The sequence below is a fragment of the Podarcis tiliguerta genome, assembly GCF_965153285.1.
Source record: "Podarcis tiliguerta genome assembly, chromosome: 6".
Classification (NCBI taxonomy): Eukaryota; Metazoa; Chordata; class Lepidosauria; order Squamata; family Lacertidae; genus Podarcis; species Podarcis tiliguerta.
In genome coordinates this window covers 39,320,001-39,344,344 of record NC_139539.1, presented here as the reverse complement: position 1 = coordinate 39,344,344, position 24,344 = coordinate 39,320,001, and the positions used below count along the sequence as shown (strand labels likewise).

Genomic DNA, 24,344 nt, shown 5'->3' with positions numbered 1-24,344 from the left:
CTATGGTCGGGTGTTATAGTCTGCTTTGGCTCACTAGTGCTTGCACTTGCAATATACATGCATTTGTTTTTAAACAGGTTAGTATAAAGCCTTAACTTGTGAAGTGGTCTTCAGAACGGGTGAGATCATAGCCATGTTCACCTGTTTAATTTTAGACTAGCCAGTTACCCATTGGAAAAAGCAGTGTGGGGTGCGCCGCTGGGAGGGCACCTGGAAGGGACCCCCAGGAGGGGCACGGCTGGCATTTGCCGGCCTTCAGGTTTCCCTCCCGAGTCCCGGCTGCCCTCCCAGCGGCACACCCCGCAATGTTTTTTCCATCAGCACTGGGGTGGTGCATGCTAGCTGCTTCCCTCCCGGGAGGGATGCATTACTCAGGTGGGGCACTCCGCCCACTTGGATGCCCCGACCCCATGGTGTGGGGGTTGTGTTCATGTACCCCCCGCCCTGTCCCAGGCACTGGTTGGGGTTACTATGCCGGTGAGGAGCAATGAAGCAGGAGCATTCTGTGCCTTCAGGGTAAATCATGATTTACTGTAATGTGAGAACGCAACTACGTATTGTCTGGATGAGAAAATGTTGTTAGTTTTGAAACAGCCTTGCACAGGCATGTCCAAAGTCTGTTTTGGGGGCCTAATCCGGCCTGCCGGTTGGTTTAACCTGGCCCCTGTGGCAGTTTATTTCCTGGGGTAAAAAACCTCAACAACTTCAATCCTTAAAAAAGCTGAACAATTTCAACCCTAAGAAAAGCTCAAAACTTTGGGGTAAAGTCATAAAAAAGGTCAACAACTTTGGTTGGCCCTCATGGCCCTTCACTTCATCAAATCTGGCCCTCCTTGAAAAAAGTTTGGACACCACTGCCCTTGCAGGAGGAAGCTCAAACAAAAATTAAATTAACACACGCATTTTAATTTTGTAGTTAATGAGCTAGGGTGCAGTCATCTGCCACTGGGGATAATGAAAAATAGCCTGCAAATTTAAATGCACTGCTGTTTGGTATCAGCTTACTGTATCAAAGGAATTAACCACTCCCTGGAAAAGATGCCTTGTGACACAGTCTAACTGGTTAAGATCTTTTGACTGGCACTTTCTGGAACTTCAGCTGCTTAGCATGTGGGATATAAGTTACAAAGAAATGCAGGAACTGTAGCAGAGCTTCAGTATGGTTCTCTGGTTAGGGTGGCAGCTTCAGGATGACATTCAGCTAAACTAGGAGATGCTTGTAGATGAAAAAGTTGTGCATTACTTGCACAGGCTAACAAAGGTACTGTTTTATATCTGGAAGTTGAAGCACTAATGCTAATATGGTGGTACCTCGGGATAAGAACTTAATTTGTTCTGGAGGTCCGTTCTTAACCTGAAACTGTTCTTAACCTGAGGTACCACTTTAGCTAATGGGGCCTCCCTCTGCCGCCGTGCGATTTCTGTTCTCATCCGGAAGCAAAGTTCTTAACTGTAAGGAGCGTACTGGATCTGCTTGTTACTTTGAAAGCTCAATAAGTTGCTAATAAATATGAATTTATTTTGGCAGTTCTTAAATTTTTGTAAGATATTGTCACTCCCATTGCAGTCATGGGACAGGACTGGGTGGGTGGGGAGGTCAAGAGAGCCCCCAGAACAGCACATGTGGGGAGGAGGGATAGTTCTAGTTCCATCTGGCAAACTGATATACTTGTGCAGATGGAACGTTTGTAATTATGTGACATTTGATTGTCACCCAGTGTGTTAAGGCTTGTCTTGTGTGGTTCATCTACTCAGAAGTTCAAACATATTTAAGGGGAAATGACACATGTGTATGCACAGTGTATTGGACATGAGGTAAACAGATGCCTCAAAATAGATTTATTGAGGTTTTGGTGTGTAGAACTTATGGGTAACTACAGAAATAAATGGAAACTTCTCTCTTAATTTGGATGTTCCATGTATTTCCCCATAGACTCCAGGACCTCTCAGAATATAAGTATGTGGTACATGTAAACTTAGATAGAGACTTGGGACTCTGCTTGAGGAGAGGAGATGCAGAGCTTAACTTTATGATGAGTACAAAGTTTGGTGGTGTGGTCTCTTATCCCATGTTCCAATAAATCATCTGAGAATGGAAATCCTATATTTGAGTTAAAAGCAGCTTTCATTTTGATCTCTTGTCTAAATGTTCTGAAACTGATTTTTAATTGGCTTGGGAATTATTGCATAAAGACTCACTGAAACAGATTAATACAGCTGATTGTAATTAATGGCTGCCTTGGGTATTGTTGTAAGGGAGTAAAAAACCATAATGGGGAAGGGAATTGGCTCTTTATGGATTTGCACATCTGATTTGGGTAGAGCAAACTGTCCTTTTCCAGCCTTTTAGCTTCTCTTGTAAATGGGAATTAACAATATTCTTAAAGGATGGCATTGTGAGGACTAATGACTTTGCAGTTTCTCAAAGTACATGCAAAGGACTTCCATTACTGACTATAAAATGAATGGATGATAAGCAATTTTGTCTGTTTCAGATCAGATATGAGATGGGAAATAATTGATAGGGGTCCCCGTCCTGTTTCTTCATTCTTTGATCCACTGAAATTTATATCAGGCATGTCAAGGGTTGCCAGATTTCAAAAAGTAAAAACCAGGACAACCCAAAAGTTGTTGAGCTTTGAGCTTTTTTAAAATTTTATTTTTACAAAAATGCCAAAAAGGTGCTTTTTGGATACATCCAGGACAAAGCGCCACATTTCAGAAATTCCCCCTGGACGTCAATTCCGCCTTTGAAATCCCAGTAATGTCTGAGAAAATACAGATGTATGGCAGCCCTAGGTATGTCAAAATCATTGAATTGGTAAGGAGGAGAAAAAAGCCTTTGGGGGAAAGAGTTGCAGACCTTTGGACTGACCACCAAATTGCCTGAAGCTTTTTAAGAATATCTCTTTACTGTTCTTGAAGGAATACTGGGACAAAATAAAATTTAGTCTTCTACTAGTGAGATTTAAGAGGGAATCTAGTTTTATGACGCCTTGAGTGGTTTCTAACAGTGGTAGTAAATCAAGGAAGATTTTGTGGAGAAGAGAAAATACTGACAGAATCAGCTAAAAGAGTTGGTTGCCATAGCAGCAAGAACTCATACAGAGTAGTGGAAGTGGCTTGAGGTTATCTTTCCAAAGACACACAGCTTATAAGGAAACCTATTACCGTCTGTGTTCTTGTATCTGTTGGAATGTTAAAGGAAGTACTGTGTTCAGGTTGACTAAACAATGACCAAAATGAGGGGCAAGATCTTTTAATTGCTGGTGTGTTGAGGGGCAATATGCCTGGAACAGCCTTTTTTCCCTTCTCCCTATGGCAACCAAAGTATTTAATTAGAGCTTATTGTGAATATCCCTTCATGTCATGCCTTTCCATCGAAGCTGTTAACATTTTAGCAATTCCTCTTTTGCACTTAATCACTTTCACAGTTTTAATATGCCAGTTACCAAAAAAGAGGTCCTGAGTTGATAGTGGATCACAAACTGAAATCAGGCATTGCATTTGTAGCTCAGCCACATGGTACCCAAGGGATGAGCCTTCCACTGAAGATTTCTAATATACTCCCAACCAAAGAAACATGATAAATGAGCCTTTCTAGTACTTGAAAATTGGCCCAGTGTAGTTTTTGTTTTTTTGTATTAGGTCTCCATGTGCTCCATTTATATTTTCCTGCTTGCCTTTTTACTATGCCAGTGATGGGGGACATGTGGTCCTTCAGGTGTTGTTGGTCTGCATCATCTTGGGCCATGCTGTCTGGAGTTGATGGGAATGGAGTCCAACAAAATCTGGAGTGACTTCCCACCTTTGATGTACACCTAGTTCAGAACTTAAGAATGACCCTGCTGGATTCACCAAAAGTCCGTCAGCTTCCTCTTCCCAACACCTGGTTTTCAAAGGTAGCACACACTCTCGAAATGTGGGTTCCCATTTAGCTATTGTGAATAGCTGGTGATTGAAGTTATAGCTTTAAAATGTCTTCATTGGTCTGAGTGATCCTTCCCCTAGTCATAATAATCAAATCGGTAGGGAAATGTTGGCTTTCCCTAGGTAGCAACTTGAGTTCGTTTGTGTTCCAAAACTTGAGTAACTTGACCACCCACTGGATTAAGTTCAGTGGTGAAGCGCACCATTGTCTCAGCACTGTTTCTTTTGCTTTTACCCTATGTTTTCTGTGAGAAGAACTGAAGGAGAGTTACACAAAAGCAGCATGGAAATGAAACAGAAATGCAAACAAGAGAGAGAGAAAATTGGTAGCCCTGATAATACTGAACCGTATTTCAACTATTTAAAGTTATATTGCACTTAAAATAGGCAACCAAGCTTTTATTAGTTCTAAATCATTTAGTGGACTGCCCAGACCCTCAGAAATTTTCAAGTTGCTAGTAGGGCAAAGTTCGGGAACCATTGGTCTACTTTCCATTGACAACAGCTCTTAAAAGGCCTTCAACAATTGTGCTACCTGAGAGATTTTTACTGAGATTCATGGGGCTGATATTGAGGGCCTCAAGCTTCACATGAGCTCTACTGCAGAAATATAGAGACACCCTACCCCAGCTTTATAAACAAACACTTATTTTTGTCAGTTGATTCAATCAAATGTGGTGGGATTGTAGCATAGTGGTAAGACCCATTCACTGCATGGAGAAGGCACCAGGTTTAATCCCTGGCACCTCCAGTTGAGGAGGGGAAGAGGTAGCTGAGACTCCCTGAGACCCTGGGTAAAGGTAAAGGGACCCCTGGCCGTTAGGTCCAGTCACGGACGACTCTGGGGTTATGGCGCTCATCTCGCTTTACTGGCCGAGGGAGCCGGCGGACAGCTTCCGGGTCATGTGGCCAGCATGACTAAGCCGCTTCTGGCGAAACAGAGCAGCACACGGAAACACTGTTTACCTTCCTGCCGGAGCGATACCTATTTATCCACTTGCACTTTGACATGCTTTCGAACTTCTAGGTTGGCAGGAGCAGGGACCAAACAACGGGAGCTCACCCCGGCGCGGGGATTCAAACCACCGACCTTCCGATCGGCAAGCCCTAGGCTCTGTGGTTTAGACCACAGCGCCACCCGCGTAGCAACTGCCAAATAGGCTAGACAATACTTCAATGGATGGCGCAATGGTCTGACTTGGTGTAATTCAGATTTAGCTTTTTCCTAAGCCGCTGATTTAATCCGACTTAGATTGCTACAAAGTAAAAATAAGAATATTGAACAAACAGATGAGGCTACATTACTGAAAGTGCCTCCGAGAATGCATATTAAAACATGCAGCTTAAATACTCAGATTTCTACCACTACTAAAACTCAGCCTTAAATATTAGAAGTCTTCTGTTTCTTAAGTCACACAGGAGCTTAGCTTGGCAGAGCTCTAGACTGAGGTAGTTGCAGAGCTAGGAAGCGGAAATACTGCCTTATGCCCTCCTCTGGAATTGATTGAAAGCTAGAAAACAGCCTTTGGCTTATTTAGTAATAGTGCCTAAATGGAGAACCCCTTGAGCTCATTGAACTCTTTCCAATAAGTGTTACATACTTATGAGTTAAATAATGCCTCGTATTGGCTTTAGAATAAAGGTTTGGGATGGGTTAAACCCTCACTGCGCATCCCATAGGTTGGCCTGTGAAAATACTTGGCATTGAGTGCAATGTGCTGGCAGCATTTCTTGCACAGGCCCTCTTTTGTGTATATTAATTCCAATGGCTTTGCTGGTGGGATCTGAGCTAAGAAATATTTTTCTCTGCTGCATAAAGACATAGCAAACGCTGGGTGTGAATGTGTTCTCTGTTGAACGGAGATGAAGGATACAGCCTTAAAATGTTTATAAGGAGCAGCCCTTCAACATGTACACTTTGAAGGATTAGCCAAGAAGGAGGAGTGATGCGAATTTAAGCTGCTCGTGAGCATTATTTGCTGTACAAAAATGAAGTCGCGCAAGGGGCAGGGGAAACTGAACATGAGCAATTTACAAAGAATGCATTTTACCCTTTGGATGTTTTTTGCTGGTTCGATACTAATAAGTGATGCTGGTAGAAAATCTTTCCTAGCTACTAACAGATTTGTTTGCAAAGCGACTTTTGGATTTTATCTACTGCCTAGGGTGAATTGCCTAGGTATATTATGTAGATTCTATTATCTCCTCCCCCACCCTCCCCATCCGCTCCCTGCAAAGGCCATTTTCACCATTATAAAAGACAAGCTTTCATGTAGAGAGTCAAGATATTGAATTTCTGACTAGCAGACAAAATAGTTCAATACCCAATAATGCAGCGTGTTTATCATTTCCCAGGACAATTTGAACCTTGATTTTGTTGAAGATTCCTGAGGCAGGGGATTATCTTCCTTTCAGATAAACGAGAATGATTTCTCTAAGGGTTGACTGGAGAATGGGAGAATTGCAGAATTTATTCTGAAGACCTTTAGAGCAGTTCTGAGTGTCAGTCATTCGGTATGAATTAATAGTGTTTGTGGTGGAATGCCAGCCCTCTGGCCTGATTGGTTTTTTGGGAGAAATAGGGAGGGGGAAGGTCACTGCCCACACTTTTTATTCTATGTAATTTTAAAGAGACAAAAAATTACCTGTGGTCAAAAAGCAAACTAGCCCCACGTTTGAGAACCAAGGTACCACTGAACTAGAAGATTTCCATGCTTTCACCTTTGTAGTAATGAACTGTTGCTGTCTATAAAGCACCAACAGTGCTCAAACCCAGCAAGAAAACTTCTCAAATTTTTGAATAGATAGAGCCTAAAAATTGGGATAGTCTTGTGGCATCCTAAAAACTAACAGTTTTACTATGGCGCAAACTTTTATGGACTTGGCCCTACTTCATCAGATATATGAAGTGATGAAATCTTAGTTTGCAGGTATATAAAGGAGAAATCAGCCATTGGCTTATTTGGTAATAGTAAAAGGATACAATTGTATGGTGGAGGTTGGATGACAATAAGATGCAAAAATGACAGCGAGTGAAAATTAGGTATATGTTAAGTGGGCACCTTTACAGTAGTAGGCTGGAAATTAGCAATCAGCAAGGTGCCCATTTAACATATATTTAAGCTCTAATTATCACTGACTGTAATTTTTGGAGCTCATTGCTGTTCATCTTCCACCTTGCAATTTTCTGATGTCATTAGCCCCACAGCCTGGGCTTCTCACTGGGCACACAGGTTTTCAAGTAGCCTCAGAGGAAGGTGAGAGAGTGTCTGGTTGAGGCTTTGAATCAGAAGCGTGAACCTACTTTATCATTGAAGAATGAACAGTAAACCTCAGATGAAGCCGGAAGAGTGAGAAGAAAATTCCCGTAATCGTATATGCTTTTTAAATACCATTTTCTCTCTTTTTTAAAAAAATAAAAGGTAATGATGCAAAATTTATTTGCACTTCTACAAATAAGGCCATACAGGGCTCCACAAATGTGCTCTTCAACTTGTCAGTGACTTGTCATATCTCACTGTGGACTGCCTGTCTCAGGCTGACAAGAGTGATTGTTGGGGACTCATCTGGGCCCTCACGTTGGACTGTTGGAGGAATTGAGAGCAGGGGACTTTCTCAAAGTCAGCATAACCAGAGGGACAAGCCCTCTTCTTCTTTCAAGCCTGGAATCTGGGCAAAGGATGGGGGTTTTGTTGTAGAGCTTCCAGCGCAACTTTAGGGGCAAGCTTCTGCCCTTCTCTGATCCTGCAACTTAGGAAAAGAATAGGGTTAATCTCTGCATTGCATTGACTTTTGGAAGCCAAAGTCAGCCCAGATATGTTGACCCTTAGCCATACATCATAATCTTGACTGATTCCTGTTGCTTTCATTTCATAAATTTAGGCCCTGTAATGGAAGAACGTTGGGCAAATTCTTTCCCTCTGCGATTTAATTAAAAACAACAACACTGAATGGTGGAAGGAAAATAGTGTGTGCATATGTGTGTGTGGGACAGACTTAAATACTTTGGAACATATCCCCCCCCCCAATGCAGCTTATTCAACAGACACTGTTAGAAAAATCTATTATTCCTGTATTGCAGGGGGTTGGACTAGATGACCCTCAGGGTCCCTTCCAACTCTACGATTCTTTGAAAAGGACCTTTTGCCACTTAATAGAATTTTAGTGGAGAGCTGTGTGTTATCTGAGCAGACTGCTGCAAGACAACTAAAGAGAGAGGATCAAATATTCAAAGATCCTTTGTTACCTAATCAATGAAACGTAGACTCTGGGAGCTGTCTCAGTGAGAATATCTTTCTGTCTCTTACACCTGACATCAATCCCTGTGTAACCTTTTATTTATATGCCTTTTAAAGGGACTAGAATGCAAGTGAAAGATGCCAGATTGACATTCTTGAACACTGAAGCCTTTTATCAAAGGGTTGGGGGGGGGGGGAGATGTAGCTCAGCTGGTAGGAGTGCCGCCTTCCCTGCCATTGTGTCTTTAACCCTATATTAGAGTGGAGAGGGGGAAAGTTCATTCCCCCTGTCACCCCTCATTTTTCCTGTTATGGAATTCTGCCAGCAAGTATGACAAGAGCTGTTGACGTGGCAGGATGGAAGCTGCTAAATCTTCCGCTGTAATGCCATTCAGTAGGAAGCATGTATTTGATCCAGGCAAGCATCTGAAATGCTTGTCTGGGGGTGGGGGTGAAGAGAAATGCATTACACGCTTGTTGGCTGTCCTCTTTAGCCTTTGTGCTCACACAAATATTGTATCGCCCCTCATTTTAGTGTGTGCTCTGAAAAGTATCTGGGTGAAATCGGTGTTAGGAAAGCACCAGTAAGTAGATCCTGGATGTCTGTTGGTGGCAAAGCCATATGACAATGTTTGTCTTCCTGATGCTTTGTTTGAATCTGATAATCAAAGTGCACCTTGACGCAATTTTACAACTAGCTGCTGAATCACCCCAAAAAGTGCACGCTTAAATTTATCACCCCTGTAATAATTCTAAAACAACCATGGCAGCAGGGCATTTGAACATATAGATATGGATGGATATACCTGTGTGCACATGAACCTGCAACCGCCACACCTTTGTAAATTGGTTTGTCTGGGTTGACATCCCTCTCTAAATGAGCACTTATCCTTAATTTCTGAAAACTGGTTCGTTTTTGTGTGTGGAGGCAAGTAGAACCTCTTTTGTTGCAAGTGCAACAGAATGTTGTAGAGTGGAATGCTTTTGTTCAGTGTGCCAGCCAGGATTGGGCTGGGTTTCTGCTTTGGTTTTGTAGTAGGGAATGCCCACATATTTTCTTCTTTCCTAAAGATTCATTGTTGAGCAAATCTAGGGTTCCCCCATGCATGCCGATACTCCATGGTGATGCAGTCTCTACTCTGTTACACTCAGAGGTTCAGAGTGACTTGAGACATGAGGTGGCCTGAATCTTCCACCTGCTAACTTGGCAATTCAAACTATATATTTCCAGAACTGCTGTTTTTACATTTATTTTTTATTCGTACAAATAACAAGAAAAAAGTGCTTGGTTTGCTCACAAAGTGAGTTTGAGATTTACGTTTCACGCTGAAGCAGAACACCCTAAACCGGCAAGAGAGTCTAGTGAACTAACCAGCGAAAGGGTGCATTATTGTAAGCTCCACTTGAATAACATTCGAAACACAAGTTAATTGTAGCTTTATGAGACAGGAGTTTCTGTTTTAGTTTAGAGGTTGATTGCAGATGTGGTCTAGGATCTAAAATTACTACTTCAGCTGACTGCATAAATGTGACTCTGTGTTCATTCTGGAGCATTTTGTTTTTGACCTGCTGCTGAGTCACTTGAAAGAGAAAAGATACTAGCTCAGCCACACTGCTAATTAAAGTTTGGGTTTCTGTTTTGTTTAGGTAGCTTTATATAGTCAACTTTCCATTAATTCATTTGAGGGCTATAAAATTTGTTAACTGTTTGGCTGCAGTTGAAATTTCTGGCAACCCTCCTTGCTTACTTCCTTCCATAGCCTAGCCTGTCTTGTCCTTGATTTCAATGTGTGCTGGTATGTATTTCATATATCTAAAATAGTTTGGCGATCCAGTTAGTTCTGAGGGAAGAGGTATCTGCGTGTGACATACAGCATATTCTACAGAGAAGGCTCCCTCTGGAAAAAAGATGGCTTGGACTTCCAAGTCTCCAGCGTGAAAGAAGACCATCCCTCGTGTCAAATCACCATGAATCTTACTATGTTTGATTTTCACAAAGACTGGCAAGAGTTTCTCTGCCTGTTAACTTGATCCATGTGGGTGGTCAAAACATCTCTTACTGATTTTTTTAGTACTGTGAGTGGACCCTTGGTATGGGTTTGTGTTATTCCTCTCCTCAGTCTCTTATCATTTTAAATTGCTTGGCATTTGGGAATAGGAGAAAAGCATCTTGGAGGTCTGTGCTGTGATAAGGTAGATGGGTGCCAAGGAAATCTTGGCTTTCCTCCCAGAACGCTTTGTTTATTTCTCTTTTTTCTCCATCTTAGGAGGACACAAAGGGCTAGGGCTCCCATTTGGTTGCTCATAATAGAATGCAATATGTATTTGTAACGTGCCAAATCCCATTGGTTCAGACAGGTATTTAAAATGAATTATTTTTTAATCTGCATAATAAAAGAAAATCAGAAATTACACTATAAGGGCTGGTTTGCAATCATGCGCTCTCGCATAAGTTAAACAGTAGTGGCATCACTGTGGAGGAGTGCGTATACACTGTGCGCCAGTGATATTGCAATTACTTGGTTTGGAATGCAAATTGGCACATTCCAAAAGGGCTCTTGTATTCTGAAATAGACCATCTCAAATGGCTCTAGGTGTTCTAAGCACCAGTAAGGGGGTCCCTGCTAATACAGACAGGTAAAAGGGGCTTCTTTCACAGCTTAAATTTCAAACTAAGCTGGCGAAGGAGCTCCTTTTACTTGTCTCTGTTATCAGAGGCTCCTTTCCTTGTGCTTAGAATGTTGCTATGGCAATGTATCAGAAACTCCGGATGCTTGAGATGCTCCCCCAGCATTGTACCAAGCATTAGGGAGATGGGAGAGATATATCATCTGATTTCAGAGGCAGGTAATAGGTTTGAGGGCTCATGGGCAGAAAGGGTGGGACAGGAATTTGGATCGTTTTGGTCATCTGAAAATGATAAGGTTGTTTTTAAATGTTGCAAGTTTCTGTGCTTGAAAAAAAATGCCAAGCAAGTTCTTGCAGTTTCTTCCTTTCAGAGCTACATACGTGGTCTGCTTTTCCTTTCTCAACAACAGAATTTCCCCTGAAATTTGTCATCTTTTGAAAAAAACTGCCATAGATTTTTCCGGGGGATTTCTTCAAATCCGTTGATCTGTTGGGAAACGTATTATTGAGAAGCACGTGAACGCAGACTCAACCAACTTCCCGTTTTATAAATGAAAGCTCATAACAATACATATTAAAAACAAAACCTCTGTCTCACTGGTTTCTAGCGAATTCAGCAACTGGGAAGCAGATGATCTCAACCCATGTAAAGTGGAAATCCTAAATGTAAAGTAATGCAGCATCGTGTCTTTTTATGAGCAGTTAAATTAGATGCTGAGGCGTCTGGGCCAAGTGAGGCAGATTAAAGCAGAGATAAGAGGTAGGAAAAAGAAGAGATGAAAAGCAAATCTATGAGGACGCAAACAATTGTAGACCTCTACAATCAGCAGAGCAAAGGTATTTCATTTCCCTTTGGATTCCTGAGATTATTGTTGGTATTTCTCACAGCTGGCTAAAAGCATAACAGCAGCCTTTTTTAAAAAAAGAAAAGAAAGTGAGAGTAAGTACAGCTGCCCTGTAGCAAGAGGCCTTTGTATTTTAAGAGATGAGGGAGAGAGTTCAAGACAGTGAAATGTCTGGATGTATGAGATGTTTGCAAGATGAAGCAGGAGTGTGTGCAATGATCAAGCTCTGGTCCGCAGGGTAGTTCACTATTTTCTGAATATCCTTCTAGTCAAGGTCATCTTTCTGTTTGGTTTACTGAACTATAAGCTTTCCTAGTCAATGACTAAATGACTACTAAGGTACTGCAGAAAAGTGTGTTTTAATAAATAAAATGTGGCCGTGTTGGCATGTAACACTGGTCAGAAACAGTGGTTGGGGACCTTAGCTGGTGCATATAGCTTGAGTAGTTCCTCCTTTGCTCCTTCCTTCCTAGAATGGGGAAACAAACTACAGTGGTACCTCAGGTTAAGTACTTAATTTGTTCCGGAGGTCCGTTCTTAACCTGAAACTGTTCTTAACCTGAAGCACCACTTTAGCTAATAGGGCCTCCTGCTGCTCCCACGCCGCCGGAGCACGATTTCTGTTCTCATCCTGAAGCAAAGTTCTTAACCCGAGGTACTTTTTCTGGGTTAGAAGAGTCTGTAACCTGAAGCGTATGTAACCCGAGGTACCACTGTATAGTGGAATGGGGAAACAAACTATAGAGTGACTGACTCTAGCTTAGCTATGAATCAGTGCTTGTATTTTGTTCTCCTTCCAGGAAACCATGATCATAAGCCAAGGTTTGTTTTTGGCACCCCAGTCATAGTTTGTTTGAGAGAAACAAACCAACAGTGCTGGTTAATATTCATTTGCTAAGCCTGTTGCTCTGTGGTTTATTTCCCTCATTCTAGCTCAGGCTTCCTCAATCTCAGCCCTCCAGATGTTTTTGGCCTACAACTCCCTTGATCCCTAGCTAGCAGGACCAGTGGTCGGGAATGATGGGAACTGTAGTCTCAAAACATCTGGAGGGCCGAGGTTGAGGAAGCCTGTTCTAGCTGCTTAAGGGACTGCTTAAACTGTGTGCACTAGAATGCAGCTTTACATCTGATTGCAGCCATCTTAGTTCAGCATTGGTCAGCCTATATAGTAAGTCTTACCTGATATAGCCTCAGCGAAGATGTCAGAGTTTTGAACCTGCTGGATACCAAGGTTTAGTCGGGCATGTAAGCGCTCTTGTGATAAAGTATGTACATTCCTTAAGCAGTGGAGCTTCCAAGAGAATACTATAAGTTAGTTAAATTAGTACTCTGCAAAAAAGGGAAAAGGTATCAGTTACTTTAAAACACCAGCATTCATAGAATCATAGAAATGAAGGAACCCCGAGGGCCATTTAGTCCAACCTTCTGCAGTGCAAGAATCAAAAGCTAAAGCACCTCTGACAGATGGACACCCAACCTTTGCTTAAAAACACCCAGTGAAAAAGAGTCTACCACCTTTCATGGGAGCCTGTTGCACCGTTGATCAGTTCTGTCAGAAAGTTCTTCCTAAGGTTTAGTTGGAATCTCCTTGCTTGTGATTTGAATCCATATTGCATTATTTATCTCTGTTTTTCAAATTGCATTGTGACTCTTATGGGCAAAATGTTACTCACACTTGGCTCTAAAAAAAAGAAAGAAAAGAACACAGCCCTGCTATGTTTCTTTTGGGTTTTTGTGGGCTGGTGGCCTAGTGAGAACCGGGTGGATGCATTGGTTTTATCAGCCAGTGCCACCATATGGGGCACTCTCTGCTGACCCTTCCATTCACATGATGCCATCCTGATGGTCCAAATGGTACAGGCTGTGTTGACAGTCCTCATGGAGAGGTTCCACGAAGCCTCCACCAGATTCCCACTGGGTCATGAGCCCTCCAGCAACGTTCAGGTGTCGGCATGGGGGCTTGCATCTATATGAGCGAGAGCTTTGTTCTCCATGTGTTACCAAGTAATAACTGTTCCAAAAGAATGAATGCTTTCCTGCTGTCCACAACAGGGCAAAAAGTGTAGGCAAGCTAATATTTTCCTATGAATTTCAGTAAAAAGGAAAATGTGCTGTTGGTTTGATCCCGTATGGGGGTTGCTGTTCAGAATTAATTCTTTCTTCTTTTGTGCTGTATACCAGTTGGAGTTCCTTAATTATAATTAGCAGCTGCAAAGCATCGATACATCCAAGAGTTGGCATTATGCCTGCTCAAACTTGTGTGGATACAATCTTGGTAATTGCTGCTGCTTTTTAACCTCTGTTGGAAATGGGGTGTGTGTGTGTGTGCGCGCGCACATGCCTTGAGTTTGTTTTAAAAAATACTGTCATAATGGAATCATGTTGGACTAAATATTGGGTTAAAGGATTAGGGCTTTGTGACTCGGCTTTATGCAAATGTAATACCCCAGCTCTTTTAGAATAGTGATGAGTTGCTTGTGATTGACAAGGAGCATCCTAAGGCAGTTAGCATATGGAGGGGGGAAGGGTTAGTTAGAGTTAAGGTATGTTAAGGAAGAGGGGTTGGCATTGGTGGAGGAGAGAAAACATAAAAAGAAAAATCTTGTTTAGTCTCTGGATTTACTACTGTGGGGATTATTGCTTACGAAGATAGCATCTGTTTATTATTCAGTTCTTCAGTAATTATGAGAAGTTTTCATTTTATAAAAAAAACCACATCTGTCTCATCTCTGTCTCTTTTGTAAGTGTGAAATAAAATAGCTCGCTGAATCTATCTCTTGCAGGGTGTGGCACTCAGAATAGCATCACCTGTTCTTCAGCTAGTGCAAGAGATGCAAGTTTTCATCTTGGGCCCTTCATACCAAACTGAAGTTAATAATAATAATAATAATAATAATAATAATAATAATAAATTATTTATTATTTGTACCCCGCCCATCTGGCTGGGTTTCCCCAGCCACTCTTTCTGTGCTGTTATAAAAATGTATTGATTATAAAAATGATATGAAGAAATAGAAAACCCACAACCATTCCTGTTGAAAGAGAAAGTTAAAACCTTTGGTAAAAGTACTCTTTGTAGCTGATTTGCCAAAATTATATTCAAAGCACCAAGGCCAATATTTTTGCATTGAAAGCTGATTTTTCTTTGGTTTAGAATGATTGACTATTATTTTACCCTAGGAATCTGGAGCCTTCATTAATGTCTCATGATGCATGTGTCCTGAAGGTTCTTTTAAAAGGTGGTGAAATGCCACCGAGCTGCATGAGAGCATATTAACCTGCACTGGAGAGCACATTAAATTGATGCTGCAGTTCCTTAAGGCTGACTTTAAGGTGCTGGTTTCGATCTATGGCTCCCTAAGGTTTTTTGGAACTTGGAGATCTGAATGTTCTTTACATTTCTTCATGATCCTCAAAGTGTTGAGTTGTCAGACTTCAGAGTTATAATTTCTGAAGCTCCACACTTCATGTGCTCTACAAGGATGATAAAAACCCATCATTGTAACTTGCAGTTAAGCTCGTCCGTCAAGCTAAGGTTGAGCCTGGTTTTCTCATCTCTTACTTCGCCTCCTATGCTTCAAATATTTTTCTGTGTTTTATGGTGCTGCAGGGAAGGAAAATTGTCTCCCACACTTCGTGCTTCTATTAAGCGATTCTAGGTGACAGGCTCCCTGTTGGGTCAGCTGCAGACTGTAGCATGTACTAAGCCTTCAGCAAGCCTGAAAGCAATGCAAATTCTCCTTATGTAGGTTGGTCTTTTGGTGGCTACAGCAGATAAGGGGTTGTTAATTCAGTATATTTTATGTTTGGCTTGTTAAATAAATAGGAAGATGAATCGGGTTGGCTCTGCAATTTATGTTATCTCCTCATTGTTTCTGGCTTAGTTCTGTTAGAGGTTCTCATACAAAAATGTTACTCTTTTGTGAGATTTCTTACGTGACCATCCGAGAATGTGAATTTTCAAAGAAAAATTGAGAATGCAGAGTGCTGCTGAACTGTTTCTTTAATTGTAAGATTTTTTTTTTTAAGCCCCTCAAGTTAAATTTACAGGGAAGCTCCATGAGGGCTTGCAATGAGCCTTGCAGATACTCGCTGGTGTCTGCATGTGGCAGAGTGCATGCTGTGAGGATGCTTCTAAATTAGACTCGCTGTTCTAAAAATATTGCAGTGTCTTTGCCCCAAACACACATTTATCCCTTTTCAGGATTCTGATTTGAGGGGGTGATGAAAACATTTTTGCAAGTTTACAGTGAACAGCCCCCCCCCCCAAATCTCTGGATGGGTTTCCTTTAAAAACAACAAAACCTTATGATCTCTTTTTTAAAAATAAGGTGAACATATTACCAGATGTTAACAGATAAAATATTAACATATAAACATATATGAGGTTCTTACCCAAACCTTAAGATCTTTTTCAGAGGCACCGCCCCAAGTACCTCACCAAGCAAAATGAAGTGGCTAACCATGAGGTGTGTGTGGGGGGGGGGGTGGTGCAAGAAAAGGTTACTTGGTATCATCTTCCTGGTTCTTTTTGACATCTGGAGAAGACCTTTTCATTTACCTGCAAAATATTTTTTGGTCTGGTCCTTTGTTTTTAACATAGTTATTTTAAGTTGCATTTTAATGGTAGATTAAACAGGCATTTTTTAAAACAACAACAACACATGAATGGCCCACGTGAAGCATGAAGGGAAGGACAAGTTGCTCAGGAGAGCCAGTGTTTAATGTGTTGGTAGTGATGTCTGCCATTCAGTGTTAGAAACTGAGATATGAAAGATAGGAGCTAAATGGCACCTTAATCCTAGGTTATGGGCACCACAATGGAGTGTCTTGGTGCGGTTTATAACAAAAATGCAAAGCTGAAAATGAGTGAACTGCAGCTAAAATCTTATGCTCATTTCCCACATGGTCTAGTCTTCATCAGAAGACAAAAAAAAACAAAACAAAAAACCAAAGCCATACTTCCCCTGCCTGCCCCGTCCCCCCTTATATTCTTATGAAGGGTCCCTTCTGCAGTCTTCAGAGAGTGGCTGGAAGTGGGGAGGCAGAAAAGGGTCTTCCTTTTCTTCCAGCAGGGGCAGTTTTAATCTGAAATCTTAGGCTCACTACTGCACCCAGAGCTCAGAAACTGCTCGCATTAATGAAATTCCCTGTCACAATGGGCGTTTCGAAAGCTGCTGCCATTCAAATTGTGAAGATAGACAAAAGCCTGGCTCAGCTCATGGCACAGAGATGCACTGGGTTCTCTTGGTGAGTTTTCTATCAAGTTATCAACCTTGCAGGAAGAAAACTTTCCCTAGTTAAGGCAGGCTACTGATAATGTATTCTGACCTCCTCCCAGTGGTCTCTGTGTTAAGTTTTGTTGCGGAAAATGGACGGTTGTGCCCTTCCCCCCCATTTGTCCTCTGCTTGTGGTGCACTGTGGTTTTGGGATTCTACAGGTTTAAATGACACCCTCCAAGCGAATGAAGATACATATTTTTTGAAAGAAGTGTTAAATTCCAAACTAAATTGGTTCAGGGTAAGTAGTTTAGGTAGGAGTTACCAGTCCTTTCAGTATATTTATTGCATCTGCAGTTTCTTTTGGTAAGCTGTGCTGTAATACAGTGGCCCACTGTGCCTTAGTATGTTCTGACAGGAGGGGGCGGGGAACCCTCTGCTTGTATAAGGATTGGGATTGGATAACAGGAATACATTGTATAGCCTTGGAAAACTTACTGGCCTTCAGGAAATTCCTGCATTCTTGACTTCATTTTATTTTTCAGTCACAACAACAACAACTAAAAAATTGCAAAAACCTAACAGAAAGGGGCACTTGGGCCATCAATGAACTATTGTTCCCCAGTGCCAGCAAACCCAATCAGCTACTGCTTTCCCTCGAATGGAAATGCAGTCCTTTGGAAACTGCAGAGCACTGGTCCCGATCTAGCACATCTCTGCAGAAACAAAAGGAAGGAACCATTGACTGTGGCTTGCAGGATGTGACATTGTTGTTAGCTTGCTTGGCCCCGTTTGGTTTTACTGAGCATAGCAGTCCTGCCTCATGACAGTTCATAACAACACAAACAATGTAACAGGCTATGTGTAACTATGTAAATTCTTTTTAAATGCGATTCAACATATCATATCAAAATATATGGTTCTGTAGACCAACTTATCATATAAACGAAGCATATTATGAGAAATTAAAGTCCAGCAGATTGATCAGGAAATACAATCTATTCAGTTCTTATATTGGCAATATCCACGGATATCAATCTTGTAGTGTTCCACATGAAGATGCTGTTAAGAATTCCAGCGTTCCTTGTATGCAGGTATCAGATGAAAAACTTAGAAGAATGGCACATGCAGAAAATAAGTCAAGGATTCCAGGATAATCCCATGTTTCACCTAACCGAGCTTTGTCAGCGGTGCATACTGTGGATTATATAAAGGAACATAATGTGATGTAATTTTATACAAAACCAAGTAAAATAACACACATACTAAACAATAAATTTACATACCGTATTCTTGTATATCAGAGACATGGAACATAGAACATAATGGATTCAGTCATCACGACCATTAACCTAATGCCTCTTTATATGGAGAGAGGCAGTATTGACTACAACTACAGGTGGCTATAATTTCCATAAACGCTTCTTAAAAAGACCATATTTTAACCATAAATAACTTTTTAAAGAAATTGATAATATTCCTTTAAGATATTGACCATGTAATAACTCATAAAAAACAGCTGTAATCTAATTCTGTATTCATGCCTGAAGGATGTAAAGTGTTGAGTAGAAAAATAAACCTGGTTTCTTTCTGCAAAAGAATATTTTTGGCTTGTTCTATAGGTCCCTGATATGCCCAGATGACAAAAAATGTTCGATCCTCATCAGAATCCTTAAAAGCATCTTCACGTGTGTCAGGGAACTGCCATCGGAGCGGGAGGCGGAGAGGAGGCTCCCGGACGATGGTGGAGAGGGTCCTAGTAGAAGGAGGGATAGCCCATCCCCTGGGGAAGGTAATCAGCGTAACACCAGTGGGAAAGGGGAGGAGATAGAGGAATCGGAGAGGTGGCTCCAGGACTCTTCGCAGGAGACCAGCGGAGAGGGCACGAGCGCTCCGTTGCCGACACCCACCTTGCGCAGGAAACTTTCGCGCAGGCAACGGGGGAGGAGACTGGGCGTCAAACAGCTTCTATGTTGGAAGCGGTTTAAGAAACGCCCACTGACGGATTCTGCCAGTGACTGAGGCAGCCACGGATCTTGAGGCTGTCCTGACAGAAAGGGTTCAACCATGCAACCTAGCCAGGAGTAAAGGCAACTTACGCATGAGCAACCCCTAGAACCACTACAACGTGGAACACTACCAATCAGTTGGCTGGGTTTTAGAGTATGGTGGTGTACTTTGAACACAGTGAATTCTTCCTACGAAGAGCAACTGAAAATATTATGGGAGCTTGTTTTATCTAACAGAGAAAAATAATTCCAGGAAAACTAATTAGGCGGCATATAGCAAGTGATCAGATTGTTATTAATTGGTGTCTTTAGACCAGGCATCCCCAAACTCGGCCCTCCAGATGTTTTGGGACTACAATTCCCATCATCCCTGACCACTGGTCCTGTTAGCTAGGGATGATGGGAGTTGTAGTCCCAATACATCTGGAGGGCTGAGTTTGGGGATGCCTGCTTTAGACCTTGCTTCCCTGCACAGGTCCCAGAAGACCAGTACTCCTGATTTCTCCTACTACAGGCAATTTCTCCTACTACAGGCTGGCTGTTTCAGCACCTTACATTCCCCGTGGGATTTTGCTATCTCAGAACTAGCTCTCTAGGCTGCCATCGCTACCTGCCCCCAAAGCTGCAAAAATGATTTCCTCAGCAGGTGTAAGTGTCATGATTGCTATAGAAACTACTGGATTTTCTGTACTCCCAACCTTCCTAAAAAATCAATGAAAAGCAAGCAGGAATGGGAAGCTGTGGTGAGCGAAAGACATGCATTGACATTATCTCTCCAGGGGGGCAACACCTACCCGCCCCCATAAGGCTTCTTTCTTTCTTACTTATACATTTGTATTCTGCTGTGCAGCTGCACCCATGTGCATCTGTGGAACATTTTAAAAACCATTTCTACCACCTTTTAAAAGTTTTTGAGCTCTGAGTCTTTTTATGCCTATCTGAGAAGAGCTGTTGTGCTGCGTCTAAAATTTTCTGTGGAATTAACTGGAACACTATAAAGCAGCTAGTTGGATTATATATACCCCCCCCCATTGGTCTTCAATCACTGGGTTGTGAAGTGTCCAAACTGAGTGATGCCCTTTTTTTAAAAGGTGACTTACAGTAGCAAAACCATTGCATCTTTCTTTTTAAAAGCTGCTTTAAGAGAAGAGGGGGAAGGGTTATATGGTAAAACTATTACGAGTGAGTCCTGTGTTTGGAGGTTGAGTTAAATATGTTTTGGGTCTGCAAATGCTGAAGATTATTATTAGTATATATTCTGTTCATGTGATGGATAGGACACATGAAGACTCCATGCAGTTGTTTGGGCCCCCTGAACAGTTTCGGATAAAGTAGCTATGAAGTTGAATCTACCACGTGGAAACTTGAAGATGCTTGTCATATCTGCTCTGATTGCTCATAAAAATGAAATGATGTATAAAATGCATTTTCTTTTTCCTTCATTGCCTGATCGTTGGCCCAGTTCTGTGGTGCTTGAAGGTTAAGATGATTCTTTCAGCTTTTCGAAGGGAAAGCTTTTAGACCTCTGAACATTGCTCTGAACAATGTGGTTTCAGTTACTGACCAGATACCTACCTGTAGGTTCCATTTTTCAGTCAGTAGTTTTTCCTCGTTTTGCTGTTATATCCAGTTATGGCACCCTTGCATAAATAGGGACTTGGCTGCAGCATTCATCCTTGCTCCCTAATATGCTTATAGGGTTGTGGAGGGGTGGGGTGGGGGCTTTGGAGCAAATGGGGGGGACATGGGAGCTGTGGGGGAAGGAGAAGGACTGGGGAAGTCTCAGCAGCTGGTGTGATGTTGGATCTTATCCTTGCTTCTTTGTCTGTAGTTTGTGTGCATATAAAACGGGCCATTTAAAAAATAAACACTTGCAAAAGCCCTCTTGCTCTGGTGCTGCTTGCACTGCGTTTTGTATCCAAATGATCCAGAGTCGTATAGAAAAGACAGAAGCTCAGTGAATGCTAAGTGTTGCATTTGCTTATTTATGTTGTTTGGTATCAATTTGATCTGGGAATGAGACTGTTATATAAATAACTGAGATCGGCCACAGAAAATTCACAGACATAGCAGGCAGTTCTAATTAGCTTTTCAAATGGCCAGAGAGTTTTGGAGGAAAATGCATAGCTGATCATTTTCGTGGGCATTTAGGGGGCTGAGGCAGAGGCATTATTAATGGATCTGCAACCAACTTGTTTAATGGCTCAGTAGCGAAAGGCCGTAGGTTGGTGGGGTTTGATATAATAACTGAGAATGGTACTTTTACTTGCCAGATGTGATGTCACTTGTTTAGCTTTCCCATGGGTCAGAAATATATAGTTCTATACTTCCAAAGGCTATTGCAAGCATTGGGTGGTCTTAATAAAACATTTATCTGCCCAAGTAGTAAAAATGGTATATTAACAGCCGTGTCATCTATGCTAAAACCACTCTCTGTGCAGGCGAAAGGAATCTGCCTGAAAATTTTGCCCAAAGACATCCTTTTCATGAAAAATGAAACAGTCTTGTGACCTTTTCCAATTGGGAATGCGAATCAGTTGGACCTTCCAAAGGCAAAGTATTCTCAATTTGATGTGCTGCATTTAATTGCAGTGGCGCAGCTGGAGTCCCAGCAGCTAATTGAATAATCCCAAATTGGTGTCTTCTGGGAATGCCCGGCATGATCAGTGCTTTGGTTTTGCCCTAGGAATAGCCTGCAAAGGAATTTGATGGAGAATCTCTGGGGGGAATTTGAGCTAACAGCAGGGAATTTCAGTGTTCGCTGGCCCTGTGGCCCTTATCCAGAGAGATTCAGTACATTTTTGGACAATGACCGCTTCGTTGGGATGCCAAATGTGCCCTTGACACTGCTGATTGATAGAATCTTCAGCAGTAAAAGCCTTCCTTGTAAGTGAACTGTATTGAGTTCCAAGTTGCTTTGTTATCCCTTGGCCACAGTGTCCAAAACACAATTATAGTTATTTTTCTGTCTACAGGCACAGTTAATCATGGAGAGCTTTTGCTGACATTAAGGTTGGTTAGAGGCCAGAGGGGAAGTGAGAGGCATGGGGAGCAATTTTAGCCTTGATTTTACTAACTGGCTTGTACATAATATTTATAGCATTCATATGCTGCTCTTTCTCCAAAGAGTGAAGGGCAGCATACATAGGGCCATCACATTTTCATTCTCAGTAGCCTTGTGAAGTGGGTTACACAGTGGGGCTAAAATACATATGATGCTAATTGCATTATTCCCAATTATATCGTGCGTTCTTTTAAAAATATAATTACGGAGAGTGATTTTAATTCGGAATGCAGTGGGAGGGCTTAACTCTTTCATTCTTGCCAAACAGCAGTCAAAATTGTCTCCTTTGCTACAGTTAGGCTTTGGGGTGGAAAAGACACTCCCATGGGACACCCCCATATTTGTAATGTGGGATGGATTTATTTTGTCACCAGTGGTTGGGGAGATTTAAAAATCTCTCCATGCACTATCCATGCATTTCTAGTCACACCCCATGCCTGACATGAATTGTTAGAGAACCACATTGTGATTGGAAGTAAAACAAAAAGTGGAGCATGTGGTTTGAAAAGCATACAATCACAGTTGGAAGGCACCCTAAGGATCATCCAGTCCTACCCCCTGCAATGCAGGAACATGCAGCTGTTCCATATGGGGATCGAACCTGCAACTTTGGCATTATCAGCCCAATGCTCTAACCAACTGAGCTATCCAGCTTAGGCCCTGTGTGTGTAAGCTAAGGCCATCCAATATGTATTCTGAATTGGTTTGAAATCCAGGTCCTTCAGTCAGGGTTCGAAATTAGCAGGGCACCAGGCGCATTTCATTCCTAAATATTCTCCGTTTGTGAACACCTCAAAAAGTCTGGGTGCCATTTTTTGCGTCTGGCTGACACTCAGGGATTACTGAAATGTATGTGCTTTGAAACTTCAAAGTGTATGTTAAGGATAGACAATATGTTAAGGAGTTTAACAATAAAGAGTAGAGTATTTTGAAAACTGAAGTATGGTACCAATATTTTTATTGTAAACACCAAATTAAACATGTATAAAAAAATTCTGTTAAAAATGTGATATTTACATTGTATCACTTATGTGAATTGCAGATTGGTTCATGCTTATGAAAATAATAAAGAGTGTTTCCCACCCCCTCTCCCCCAAGTGATTACTAGACATTATGTTTTGGTGCCTGCAACTGAGGTCCCAGGAGCCATTTGGCTCCTAGCTTCTTTATACGAGTTTCTAACACTGCCTCCAATTATATACTTATATATAACACTATCTGGTACTACACTGTATGATTGTACAATTTTTGCTCTTCTATAGGTAGCTCAGAGTTGTTGACATGGCTCTCTTAGGCAGTTTCTTACCTGATGCCTGATAGTTTTAACCAATGATACCTGATAGTTTTAACCAATGTTCTAGCACTATGACCACCAGACATCTTGTTATATTTTATGCTCTTTTTAAGAATCTGTTTTAACACTCAGTGTGTGGCTTCCCTCCTCCTTTGTTTTACAGAGATCCGAGCCCAGCTTATTGAACAACTGAAATGTCTTGATCAGCAATGTGAGCTTAGAGTCCAGCTGCTCCAGGACCTGCAGGATTTTTTCCGCAAAAAGGCTGAGATCGAGATGGATTACTCCAGGAACTTGGAGAAGCTAGCTGAACGATTTCTGGCGAAAACAAGGAGCACCAAAGACCAGCAATTCAAGTAAAGTGTTGTTTCTTGCACAAGGGAGGGGGTATAGCAAACAAACAAATAACGTGAAAACCTATCTATTTATGAATGAATGAATGTGTATAACAAAGTACATGGTGTTTTCTTTTTCCTGTCTTCCTAAAGCTGAAGAGTAGTTTTTATCCTGCTCCTCCTTCCAGATTTAGCTTGGAAGGGTGGGGCACTCAAATGTGTTGTGTCAGCGTATGTGATCTCTGCAGCATCACATCACTTGTGCTCATCTCTTGTTTGCTTGCCCAGTGGGAAGATGCACAGTCTCCTGTGAAATCTGGTACTTTTATGTCCTCTGTTACTTCTTCCTTCCCTCCTCTTTTGTGTGTTAAAGATAAGGACCCCAGAGTAGAGGATGCAAATCTAACACATAACTGGTGTTTGTCAGTATAAAGTGTGGCCATTGGAAAGCAAGGATTCTTCCTAAAGCTGTGCTACTGTAGCTTGTTGCTGATCTTTGTGAACTGTGGCTTCTGTGACTTTGTTTGAAGTGCTTCAGCTTTGATGCCTGTGAGAGGTTTCACACATGCAAGCAGCACCAGCATTTCCCACCTCTTTGCCATGGGTTGCTAGCAGGGGCTCCTCCCATTCTCTGTTATGATAATCACTGGCATCAATGACAGGATGTGCAAAAGGAGAAGAGGAAATGAGCCGCTCCTGCTGCTTATATTGGCTTTGAGAATGGATATGGATTGCGAATCCTCTGAAAATGAATGGAAGGCTGTTTGACATCAATGTCAAA

General features: G+C 41.8%; 1 protein-coding gene across 7 annotated transcripts in view; it reads left to right on the top strand.

Annotated features, from left to right (window-relative positions):
- The window catches only part of SRGAP2 (SLIT-ROBO Rho GTPase activating protein 2), a 191,042-nt gene that overhangs the window by 34,597 nt on the left and 132,101 nt on the right, over positions 1 to 24,344 (top strand). For all 7 annotated transcript variants that reach the window (XM_083444263.1, XM_083444265.1, XM_083444264.1 and 4 more), the window contains exon 3: positions 23,392 to 23,584. In XM_083444263.1, the coding sequence (XP_083300389.1) occupies positions 23,392 to 23,584 (193 nt within the window). The remainder of the gene's footprint in view (positions 1 to 23,391; positions 23,585 to 24,344) is intronic.